At 37.3% G+C, this 13,043-nt stretch overlaps 1 protein-coding gene across 16 annotated transcripts in view; it reads right to left on the minus strand.

Annotated features, from left to right (window-relative positions):
- Positions 1-5,956: 5,956 nt before the first annotated feature.
- PAM (peptidylglycine alpha-amidating monooxygenase) overlaps positions 5,957-13,043 on the minus strand; it is a 133,243-nt gene continuing 126,156 nt past the window's right edge. For 4 of the 16 annotated variants that reach the window (XM_040089258.1, XM_040089269.1, XM_058423968.1 and 1 more), the window contains 5 exons: positions 12,234-12,333; positions 10,872-10,925; positions 8,383-8,595; positions 7,303-7,359; positions 5,957-6,768 (listed from right to left, as the gene is read on the minus strand). In XM_040089258.1, coding sequence (XP_039945192.1) covers positions 6,587-6,768; positions 7,303-7,359; positions 8,383-8,595; positions 10,872-10,925; positions 12,234-12,333 — 606 coding nt within the window. In that variant the 3' untranslated portion in view covers positions 5,957-6,586. The remainder of the gene's footprint in view (positions 6,769-7,302; positions 7,360-8,382; positions 8,596-10,871; positions 10,926-12,233; positions 12,334-13,043) is intronic. The other 12 variants (XM_040089265.1, XM_040089273.1, XM_058423969.1 and 9 more) reach the window with 4 other exon arrangements.

Genomic DNA, 13,043 nt, shown 5'->3' on the forward strand with positions numbered 1-13,043 from the left:
TATTAGAAGACCTTCTGGCCTGCTGTTTATATCTTGGTAACCAAAACATGTAGACATTTTGAATGAACAGCAGTACACAAAAAGCTTTTATTTGAAGAGGAAGGCTTTTCCAAATAGAAGCAACCAGACAGTAAATTGAATTTTAAAACATTTGTTTCTGGAGCAGTTAATCCTAAGAGCTGCATTCCGTGGTCAATTCTCCTTTCAACTTGAGTAATATGAAGGGATCTTCAGCAACTTTGCTGCACTGGTAGCAGAAGCAGGTGTGCCAGTAAACAACAACTGTTGTAGGAATATAGCATGTCCCCTCTGCCAGGCAGTGCTGCCCTACTACCAATTGCTAGTGCAGTGATGAGCAGATCACTTGTATACAACTTTCTGTTATTCTGTATTTCCACATATAACTCATTACTCACAGGGGTGAGCCCTTTTTTGGGTGCTTGAGAAGCATCTCAAAACTTACCAGGAGAGCTGGAGCATTCAAAGCTGCAGCTGGTGGCAAAAATTGGTGCCCTGAAGCTGTAAAGTGATATCTGAGTAAGTGGGTTAAAAGGGGAGTAAATCAGATTTCACAAATTCAGTACCATAAATTAGTTGATTATTTTTGACAATTGATGCCTTTAAATGTCTTATGCCTCACTTTCCCCTTCTGTACAGAGTGAGTAACACCATATCAGATTCCACACAAACCACAAAAAATACTCATTACTCTTCACAAAGCTAGCAGACATAGCGATAAAAGCCCCAATAGAAAAGCCCTTAAGAAAATTAGTTTTGGTTTGTGCAGCGTTTCAGTGATACACAGTAAATAACACCTGTGCTTCCCCACCAGATTGATTCTGAGTCTTTACCTAGTCAGAAACCATCATCCATCTATCACTCCCATAGATTAAAGTCCAAGAAGAACGAAAGCAGAAGGCATAGTTCCGGTGTCATATTGGCACACAATTTTTTTAGTCTTAGCTTTCGTGTGTTCGTTTCCAGAGGGAGACGTTAAGGATTTGTGCTGGAGCGCCGGTCGCATGGTGGCAGCCTGGACCCGCGGGAGCCTCCGCCCGCGGGGTGCGCAGGGCTCGCAGGAACTACTGCCCGCCCTGCCCTTCCGAGGATTTCTTTCCGAAACTATGTTCGCGGCAGAATTTTCAGTAATTTTCACATAAAATTGTCGATAATTACGGGAGCATGAATACAGGTTGCGACAGCAACGTGACCCGCAGTGTTGTGAGGGCTGCGTGACTGACCTGTGAGCCAGAGTACAAAAATACTCTACTTGTGCATTAGGTGGTTTTATTCCACAGCTGCCAACTGTGGTAAACTTTCAGTACAGCTTTACACCTTCCAAAGGACTGGGCACCTTTCAGTACTCGTTACACCTCGGTTGCCGTGAGCAGGATCTGGAAGGTAAGTGCCTGTAGGAAAGCCATGCCTCCACTTCCTTACGTGAAGCACAGAGTGTGTGACGTGAGTCGATCCGAGGAAACATGGCAGAATTGCGGGCTTCAGTCCTTTTTCCTGCAAATTTTCTCTTAAGCAGCCGCTTTAGGATTTGTCATGGCTGAAGGAAGCAGTAACAGAGGGGAGAGGGTATTCAAAGCACTGAGGATTGCAGTAGCCTGAGGATGGCAGGGTTCTGCCCTGAAACCCTAAATAAGTAGCACCAACTTTAGCCTCTTACGGCTGTTGCCTAATGTCCATTCTGAAGAAATCTTTAAATTCTAATTAAAAAGAGTAGAAGATTAAGGTTTCTCATATGTCTCAGAAGAATAAATGTAGTCTGTAATTAATAATTCCCCACGTTTGCTGAACTGTTACCACGGACTGTTTTCTAGGGAGAAAAATTACTCCACTGCATCTTTAGACCAGTACTTTGGCATAGTGCTCTAGGAGAATACTGCCCAAACATCATCTGTATATTTTCTAGAAGTTGTACAGTGAAATCAGCCAGAGCTTCACTCACATGGTGTCATGCTTCACATGCAACTCATTAAAAAGAAATATGAGAGGAATGGAGATAAAGAAACAAACAGTAAAATAAAGAGCCTTCATGATTGTAGTGTTAAGAAAATATCTAATGCAGCTTTCAGATGGACTACTATGCCCTATCTCTCCAAAATATGTGTCTAACAGTTCCAGCTGAATGTTCTTTTAGGTTTTTTAGCCACCATGTCCAGAAACAGCAAGAAATTTGCAGGTTTTGCTTGGATAAGTAGCTATCACTGTACATGTTAAATCCTTCTCTACACTGCCACCTCCCCTCTTTTCTTCTGCCAGTAATGCTTAGCTATACAGACAGATTTATTTTTTCCCCATTACTCAAGAAGAGCCTAAAGAGCAGTATAAATTTTACTAATAAACTTTGGTAATTCACGCAAAAAAATAAAAATATTATCACATTTAAGAATTAAAAAGCCCCAACAGGTAAAGGCAAATCGGGCTGCTAAAACAGTAGGGTTCACTAGCATCTGTTTTATGTAGAAAGTACAGTGGCTTAATTTCAACTCTTAATTTTAATTTACTTGAATATTTGGTTCTGGTTTGGGTTTTTTTTTTTTTTTACTAGTACAATACATGAATTCACACAAACTGTGAACTATATGATATAGTCTTAATTTTTTTTTTTTATGTCCTAATGTGCAATTAAGTAATTAAATAATAAAGTTGCTTTTGAATTGCTCAGCAGTGATGTTCCTCACAACTTTTACTGCTAATGCATACAAAGTCTTTCAAACACGTTGCCATATATGTATTTGAACGGCAACCAAAAATCACCAAGCCCTTTCTCTGTAGCATGACACATGCTTAATCCTCATACATTGTAGTGTGACAGCCATTACTGACCAAAAGTTTCTGATAAAAACTTATATAAATATAGTTTTGGCAAGGAAGAAGCTTTTGCAATTTACTACAATGATCTATAAATCCTCATTAACTCTACAGTGCACTGCTTGATTAGAAAACTACTTAATCAGGATGCTTCCCAAGGAATCAATTTACATGTAATGATACTTGGTGACAAGGACAGGTGCTTAATTTGGATTGTAATTTCAGTTAATTGGGATGCCTTCAGGTGACAAGGGTGGCAACCTGTATGTTACAGGTCAGTGCATCCTCTTTATGGCACCTTGCAGTTTCCCCAGTCTGCTCTCACTGCAGGTTCACAAAAAGGTGCCAAAAGTTACCTGACATCTCTTGCCAGTGGATCACAGCCACCTTCCCAAAGCTCTGTAAGAATTCCCATGGGTCAGACTATTTAAAACAGGGAGATGCTTAATACATCATATGGAAATACAGAAAGGTGCTTAACTAATTGGTCAGCCTAATTTTAATGAAAATATTCAGCCCCTACAATAGCCAAGATTCTTCCTTCTTAAAAATGCTTAAGAAAAGATAATCAACAACAACCATGGAAGGTAGGATCATGTCTTTTAAATATTAAATTTGTTCATTAAACCATAGTCTTATCTGGAACAACTTAAACATGCTCTCCAAAATTTAGACTGAATAACCAGAATTCAACATTTAATACAATAAATAATATTAGCACACAGAATCTGATAGGATGGAGGATGGTCTGCTGGCTTATTAAAATGAGACCTGTGATTCAGAAAGTTTGTATCTTCCTTTTTACATGAATTTTCCTAATGCAGTATGAAGTCTCTAGTACACTGTTTTTTCAAGATGCAGGTTTGATAGGAGATAAAAGAACATTCAGTGCCTTCAAGCAGGTTCAGATGTTCTAATTTTGCCATTGCACCTGTACAAAATTAGAGCATGAAACCTGAGATGCTGAAAACTGCTGCGGGAAAGCAGTTGATTGCCTGTCCATGCAGTTATTGAAAATGACAGAATGGCTGGGGTTGAAACTGACCTTAAAGATCACCTAATCCAATCCCTTGTCCATGGGCATGGACACATTCCACTGGACCAGGTTTCTCAGAGCCCCATCCAACCTGGCCTCAAACATTTCCAGGGATGAGGCATCTACAGGTTCTCTAGGCAACCTGTGCCAGGGCCTTACCATGCTCAGAATAAAAAAATTCTCTTTAATACCCAATCCAAATGTCCTTCTTTCAGTTTAACACCAATGCCTCCTTATCCTATCACTACAGTCTTTGGTATACAAGTTTCTCTCTTTCTTACAAACTCACTTTAAGTACTCAAAGGCCATAATGACATCTTTGGGGAGCCTTCTCTTGTCCAGACTGAAAAACTCCAACTCCAAGAGAGATACTTCAGCCTCCTGATCATCCTTGTGGCCTCCTCTGGACCCACTCCAACAGCTCCACATCCTTATTTTGGGAACCCCATTGCCTGATGCAGCATTACAGGTGAGGTCTCACCAGAGCAGAGTGGAATCTGCTTCCTCATCCTGCTTCTCTTTAGACAGCCCAGGATTATTGTAGAGACCAATGTCTGAATTCCAGCGAGCTGATATGATGATTAAAGCTTGATTAATCTGTTTTAGCCTGTACTTGCAATTAAACTGTTTGGCTGATTCCCTCTCAACAAAGCATCATTTAGAATTGCAGATACAGGTCAAATAAAGGAAAGGACACAGAGGGAAGCTGCATATTACTTCCACTAAACTCTACTACTGGAAGCAGAGAACACCCAACATCACTTGGACATAAGGTGAGCTAACCAAATGTTAGCAAGATACACCCTTATTGACTGCTTTTGAGAAAACCCTGTGATCTTTTAGTACTGATGGCATATACACCACCAATGACAGCAGTGTCACCACAGCTTTCTTAACTGCTGTCACTGGAAACTTCCTATAAACTAGTGACTTAGCAGTTTTTGCAGATAGCTTCAGAGGATTCTTCCCAAGTAACTGATTTCTTTTTATTCATATATGCGAGGATCAAGGCCACAGCCCAAAATAATACTGCCTTGCTTTCAAAAGCAAGCAAGAAACACACTGTTTTCCTTGTAACATTAGGAAAACAAAAATTTATCAGAGAGGAAGCAGCTTAAAAGTATGCACTAAATACATTTCACATGAAATTGTGCCTGTACTCCAGCATTTCAGATGGCTATCCTGGAAATTTTGCCATATGTGAGAAAAGAAACCAGCTTGCAATACATTTTAAGTTTGGGATTTTGGTTTTTGTTGGTGTTGTTGTTGTTTTTTCCCAGAAAAGGGGGATTTATAAAATCTTGCTGGGGGAAGAAACCTTACCGTTTTCTCCACTATCATTACCCTTCTTCCTCCATAAACCTTGCAAAAACACTACAAGGAGCTTAAAGCCTATTTTCCAACCTCAATGCCAGCAGCAGCCTATTACAACACCTGCAATGACGATAATGAAAACTGTTTCATAAGACCCTGTGGCAATTACAGCTGTGTACACTCTGCTCATAATAGTTTTAAAAGGACATGAACTATTCTCTGATCCTCAAACTGGACTGATTAGTCATTATGATGTTACACAGTGATTCACACTCCAGATGACTCATACAGAAAGGGTAATTATCCAGCAGGACTTCCGTAAGTCTGCTGTTAAATGAGAGTGCTCATTACAAGACTGAGGGTTCCTGTTGAATGAATGAAAAAGGAAGTGTGGAGAAAAAAAAATCAGTACTTCCAATCAGGTAGTATTAGATGTCTACCCTGACTAATCTGCATATTTAATTTGAGACACAGGTTTCCTCTTAGCTGTGACCATGTGTTTTATTAAGGAAATACCTTGCAGTTTTATTATACTAGTAAAATCCCTCTTTAGATGTTTAAGGTTGGCTTTGTACATGTATGCATATTATTAGTATTAAAAAAACCCCCAAACAACCTTGTGATAACCAAAATATTTTTCCAGCTTCTATACAAAATAGCATTTTTCTTCTCTGCTGGTAGAACATACCGGATTTTTTAGTGTATTAAGTGCCTCCTGTAACTTTTACAAAAGTTGTATACAAAAATGCAAGCAAAAATTCCGAAGAACACTCCAACAGCCAATGCTCTGCGAATACTTTATTACACAAATTACATTCAGCTTCTGAAAATAGTGTTCTAACAGTGATACCATCTAAAAATAAGACATTCCAGAAACACATCAAGTTAGGAAGAAGAAAAAAATTAAATAGAGACTTTTTTCTTTCCTTCAATGCAATATCATGTTAGTGACTTAAAAAAATAGAAGAAGACTTAGCAGCTTCATTTTCTTGTGGCACTGAATATTCTCTGTACTGCAATAGGTTAAGGACATTGAAGAGGAAAGGCACAAAACAGAAATTGGCAACGGAATAATTACAGAAAAAATATTTTGATGAAGCAGATAGTAAGACTTATTTACAAGATCCCCATATTTGATGATAAAATACTACTGCTTTGAATCAGTCCTGCAATTAGAAGACTTTGCTTTATTAAGATGTTTACATAAAAACCAACGGCACTGATATGGAATTTCCATACACTCCTCTATTTAAAAAACGTAACTAAAACCAAACAAAAATTAAAGGAACCAGTACAGCCCCACACAGACTAGAACAGTTTACAATTAAATACACAAGATCTTAAACGTGCTTAAGGGAAAAGGAATCTGACATTCTGTGTTGAACCGTAAAATGGAGAACTGAAAGGCTGGTTTCAGGATGACGAAGGTGCTGGTGGCAGCGGAGATGCTGAACACTCTTCCTCGGAATCGGTGCCATCATCTTCATCTTTTTCTTGATCACTTCCTTCAGTGCTCAGCCGGTCAAACCCTTTTCGGCTGTAGCCTTTGTGACTTGCAAAGAAGTTCCCAAGGTTAATTCCACCACCACCTTTCCCTATTGAAAGGAAAGAATTTTCACAAGGTTTGCTTTAACTGTAAGGGAGGAATAATATCTACTAATTAAACAAAACAGTATGGTGGTGATTATTTTAAGTGTGCTTCCAGAAACTGTTTTTAAAGATTCAGCACATGAGCCACAAAAGCTAGGTGCATATATTAGGAAAGAAGAAGGAAATTAATCTTTAAGGTAGAAATTTCAGACTATGCTTTTTTAGCATCCATTATTTCATTAACTCTACACAGGTTACTGATGTTCCTATCCATTTGCCCTTAGTTTCAAAGTGCTTCATTTCATTCACCACGTTCACAATAACTCACTTTAGTTGCTGCTCTCCCACTGATAGTGACTCATCCTTTTTAGCAGGCAGATAATGACAGATGAAAGTTGTTGTAAAAGACATTTTCAAAAACCCCTGATCTTTGCCCCCAATCCTTCCTCTGAGAAAGTTCCATCAAATCTGTTATTCAACACGAATACAGTAAAAAAGCTCCCAGTTACTGCATTAAAACATCTCCAGTGACTACTTACCTCTAAGTCTGCCTAAAATTCTGCCTGAACTAGAATCAAGTTTGTGTTCCCCATCAGCTGAAAAATAAAGTACATTTCAAAAATAAACTAAATCCCCAATGTTCTGTGGTCAAATAAGTACCTGTATTCTTTGATAAAAATCACAGACATTCAAAAACCAATCAGCAGCTCTAAGAAGCCATTTATGGCAGTACTGCAATCAACTAGAGTGTTAGCATATTTGATATGCTATCTAGCACATTTGGTATGCTAACACTTTTGAATACAGAGAGTCACAAAGCTGTATGCTGAAATCTTCAAATAAAAGATAACCAATTCATTTTCACAGCCATATTAGATTGCTGAATGGCCTACTCTGCCACAGTAGGTCTTGACCAGTGACAGAACTGTGTTGTCTACTCCACTTACACATTCTTCTCTGGATGAAAGTATCTTGACAAAACAATTTTGTGATCAAAAATAACAAGTCTAGTGATCAAATGCAGTCTGCCAATTAATGAAAAAAAAAGTCATTGTATAATATGAATTTAGAACCACTTACATAATTTCTAAGTACCAATTAAAGCTTTCAGAGCTATGGTTTAAGGTGCATTATGGAAGCACGTCTGACTCACAGAATTGACTAAGTAGGAGAGAACAATAATACATAATCTCTTGTAATGGTATCTGCTTTCATTTTGCTTGTATCTCTGCAATACCCATGGAGTCTTTTGCTCTTAGCAATTTAAGGATCTCATATTAAAAAATCAAACTATGCTTGCAGTAATAAAATTTCTGAGTTCTAGCTAATACAACATGAATTTATTACAGTAATTTCTGAGATACCAGTTTCTGCCTTGACACCAATTAAAGGTTTTGATACATGTTCTGAAGAGGTGCTAACTTGACATGCACTCTTAAAGGCTAAGGGGTCTGTGGGTGCTGTGTCCCTGTCAAGCCTTAGTTGGCATGCAGCACCACTGCAACTGTTCAGGAAGGCAAAGACACAGGGAGCTGCTCTCTCCATACCTTCGCCCCACAGTGTTCAGTGATATTTGGAACTGGAATAATAAAAGCCTGTTCTCAAGAACAGTTACTCACAGTTATTTCCATAGACAATTGTCTTCCTCCACCGAATAAATACTAAAATTGCCAGCAGGACAACAACAGGGATAATAAGAAGAGTTGTAATAAGAACAAAGGAAACTCCAGTGCTGCTGGCCTGTTGGACCAAGTGTTGTTTATTCATATTCTTTAGAAGGTCTGTAGATTCTGGCTTGTTTTTCAATTTGGCTTCAACAATTGTTTCTGATTCTTTAAAAAGAAAATAATTTCCATATGTAATCCACATGCATCAAGCAACACAGAACAAGGTGTTACAGGAAACAACAAGCTAGGATACCTTAAGTGCTTTGTAACAAGGAAAAATAAGACAAACTCTTATGGAGACATTTTTGGCTTTTGCTGATGTTATTCCAAATAAAAGGAAGAGAAATTCTGAATGATACCACTCATTAGCAAAGATTCCCTCCCTTTTTCTCAAATGGGGAGAGGATAAGTGTCAAACAGTTTTGTCCTAAAAAGTATCCACTATTTAAAATATAGGAAATTACCCCAATGATCCAATATTGCAAATGTGGTGTAATATCAATTAACTATCTCCTTTAGATAAGAAGACAAGACACTTCCACAAGAAATACAGAAATCCAGTATACATCATATTATCATAAACAGAAAGGTAAAGTTTAAAGATTTTTCTAATAAAACTGTGACAAAGGGTTAAGTTTTCAGAACCCTTACATTTCATGAGAGAATTTTGGTTCTACAAATCTGGAGAGCTTTTGAAAACTGTACCCAGTCATTCCTGAGTAATTTGTTAATTCTGTACCTACAAGGAGAAAAACTATTTCAGGGAAAAATCTTTATGGTGTTGCATATGCTTTGTGATAACTTCTAGTAAGTAAAACTGTCTAGCTATGTATTTTGAAGTCAGAACTAAACAGCATGTCATAGTAAGTGGCACCACAAACACTCTCAATCAACTCTGTTTTGATTCTGTATCAAAATTAAAATGATGTTCTACTCCGAAGGAATAGCAAATGGTTCAGTTTACCCTCAACCCCAATACAATGATAACAATATCACTGTTATCACAAGGATAACAATGGAAACATGCTGTCTGTTCAAGAAGTAGTTACTGCTAAGGAAAAGTTTCCTCCATCATCTTTCTCACCTCCAGGCAAAGCTACAGTTCTCCAGATATTTTTCCACATGTCACAAGCTGTGTGACATGCTGTAACTGTTTGTCACCAGGAGGCTGTGAGAGTGCAGGCCACTCCTCTCCATTTATTAAGCAGATGACACAAAGTCCATTGGCTCTTTTCTCCCAGTGGAGCTGAAAGATGTTAATTTCAGCCTACCTACTCTAACCAGTTTTAGACATTGTTACTTAAAACCTTTTTCTAACCCTGGTGTTACTATTGCATTTTTTCTCTATGACATTAGAAGTGCCAGCTAAAGAAAGCAAAAATGCATCTACATATCCCTAGATACACAGCACGCTGTAATGTCAGCTCTTCACTTTTGAGTGCCTGAGGCAAGCTGATGCACCAATGGTGATAAAATAAAAGGATAAGTGATGGCAGTAAGCATTTCATTGTTTCATAATGTTAGCTTTCCTTATTCTACCTTATTCTACATGCTTTCAATTGGCAATTGTGATTTTTTGACTTTTCTGTGTCTGTATACATGGCTGAAGCAAACTACATAAGCTCTGAATTTAACTAAAGAAAACCAGTTAAAAACATCTGAACATTTTAAATGCCTTTATAAATAGTACCATAATCTGGTACTGTTTTTTCTGAAAGGGAAATGAGCTACATAATAGAATATAAGTGGTTAATATTACTTTTCATCTACCTTAATTGATATTTTACCCTTTCAATCTCCGTTGTGTGTACTATCTCCTTATATTGTTTCTACATGCTTTAATTTTTTTTCCACTTTTTTTTTTTTTTTTTTTTTTTTTCCTTTGTTTTGTTTTCATGCAGATCAATTAAATAAAAGGTCTAGTAAATCTATGGGAAGAAATGTAAATAGAAAAAAATGGAATCTCTTGCCATATGATATGACTGAGAAGGCTGTGTGCTGAAAGCCTACACAAGAATATAAACCAACTGCCATTTCAAATAACCCTTTTTTTTGGTGGTAGAGCATTGTGGAACAGGGGGAGAGTGCTGGGGAGTAACTGTCACAGTTGTGTTTCAGAGCTATTTCTGCATCTAAGGGAGCTGCCACTGATACCAATCTGGACCACACCAGATGGTAGAATGGAATTAACATACTCATTAAATTTTTATTCTGTGATGATTAAGCACTTGTCATCACTGAAAATGAAATGTTTTGGTTGGCTATGAAATAGCACCTACTAGGTAACAATGCCACAGACTTCTTTCTAGTGCTTCCTATAGGAACTCACAAAAAACAAAACAGTCAAACTAGCCAGCATTTTTTCACTTCAGCTTGGCAGAAGCAGCCCTAGTCTATGTGAACATACTGATCCCTTCATTTTCATTATGAATCAGACTAACCTTTTGTCTCCTGTACCTCAATACCAGCCTTTTTAACTGACCGATGTTCCATTTCTGTAAAACAAAATCATTCTTCAGGACAACTGATATTTCAAAAAGGTACTCAGTGACATTTTCCTGCTAGCTTTCCCAAATGTACAGTACAATCCTACAGTAAATTCCCATCAACACCTGAATTTCACCATGGAGAGAATATAAACTATTCAGTAGCTCACAAAGCCATAGAAAAAAGGAAAAGCCCAGTTCATGAAAGTTGCTTGCAATAATCAGCTTTTATGAAACAAAAAGATTTTATGCATATGCCTAAAGGTTCACAGATTGCCAGAAAAATAAAACTGTTTATTATAATCAGTCATTGTAAATTAAAGGCTAGTTGAATCCGGGTTTCTTAACTACTGCTCTTTTATACTTCTGCAAAAACTAAAAGGAAAATTTTATTCAAAGACTTCCCTCATGTAACCTGTAAAAATTCCCTTTGTTACTCTAATGTTTCTTTGAATAAAAGATGAGAATTGTTCATGTTCAATTTACTAGGTGCAGATAAAAACATATCCAATCAAAATTACAATTTATCTTGTCCAGTCTCCTGTTATTAAGAGTAGCTGATATCAAATGCCCCAAAGGAAAATCCATGAACTATAAACACAACAAATAAGGAATAACGAGCTTAGTCATTTATAGCAGTGGACTCTTACTGGATGACTAACATCCTGAAGCCTTAGACTTTATCATATATTTTTTTATCCCAGATAACGGAGCAGTGGATTACATTTTTATTCCTACAAGCATGAAGCTCTGAATCCTATTAAATTGATGTCTGACTAATCAGGTTCCTCTCCCTGAAGTGAGGCTGCTTGCTTTGGGAGTAACTAGATTAAAACTGGCGTTTCCTCTGTATGGAAACAGGACTCCAAATTATCCTAGATTTTCTAGTGATAAATGCTCCCAATGAAATGAATACAATTTTTAAGTTGACCTGTGTTTTTATTTCATACCTTGGGATTTTTCTGCAAGATAACCTCCCATGAAGTAGTTACGTTCTCAGCAAATGATACAGTGAAATTAGTAAAGTACTAGAGTTTGTTTAAGCAGATATTGACAATGCGAGTGTAAAGCAAATGCATGTTGATTCCTCCTGTGACAAAATCATGTGCCCAGGACTCTTCTTTGACAGAGCATACAAAAATGCTGAATGGTCTTTTAATGAAAACTGAGCAGCAGCACACTGCTGCAGGTGAAGCTTGCAGTGCACTCAACTCACTCATTAAGCCACAAGGCTCTTGGCCAGGGGTATCAGATAAGTGATACTGACCTGAAGGTACAAAATGTGAAGTTAGGACATTAAGAACAAAAAGAACATACTTTCAGCAGATGCAAACTTCCACACTACTTTGGCATGAACATCTCCAACAAAGACTGTTCTATCTTCTGAAGCAACAATATCATGTGGCATCTCAAAGCCCTGTGAAGATAAGCAGTCACAGATTACCCTTAAGTGTCTACACTTTCATGAGGCCTTCTTAACCCCTAACTTGAGCCTGGCCATGTTCAATCCTGCTTTAGACTGGAAAACGCAGCAGGTGCTGGTGTGAAACCCCAATGTGTGAAAGGAGAGGAATTCCATTTCTATTGAATGTTTGCCTTCTCCAGGGATAATAACATAAAGATTATTCCATGTATTAATGCTAACAAATTATATCAATATTATTTCTATTCATATTAGTACATTCCATTTTATCAGCTGAAATATATATTCTCAAAAATAAAGAATCTTGGTTTGAAGCCCACACATTTAGTTTTTTTTAAGTTTGTATGCAGAACAGATATTTGCTATACTCACAAAAAATAACTCTCAATACATTTTAAAGTTGGACTGCAGATAAAGAGTGCATGTGGTACCAATAAGTGGGAATATTAACATTCACCCTCTAGTCTAACACAATATATAGAAAATTATTAAAAAATCCCATGATTTTTATGTACATGAAGAACATTTAGCCTTAACTTACACACTAGTATTCTGTAAAGAGGGATATAACCATACAGTTGCATATTATTTCTGCTTAGCTATAAGCTATATTTTTTGACAAATTACGAGCATCTAAATATATGAATATTTCAATTCCTTCATTATCCTCTTAAATCAACTTTTAAGAACTGTACTGGTGGTAA

The sequence above is a fragment of the Hirundo rustica genome, chromosome Z, assembly GCF_015227805.2.
Source record: "Hirundo rustica isolate bHirRus1 chromosome Z, bHirRus1.pri.v3, whole genome shotgun sequence".
In the NCBI taxonomy this organism is placed as follows: Eukaryota; Metazoa; Chordata; class Aves; order Passeriformes; family Hirundinidae; genus Hirundo; species Hirundo rustica.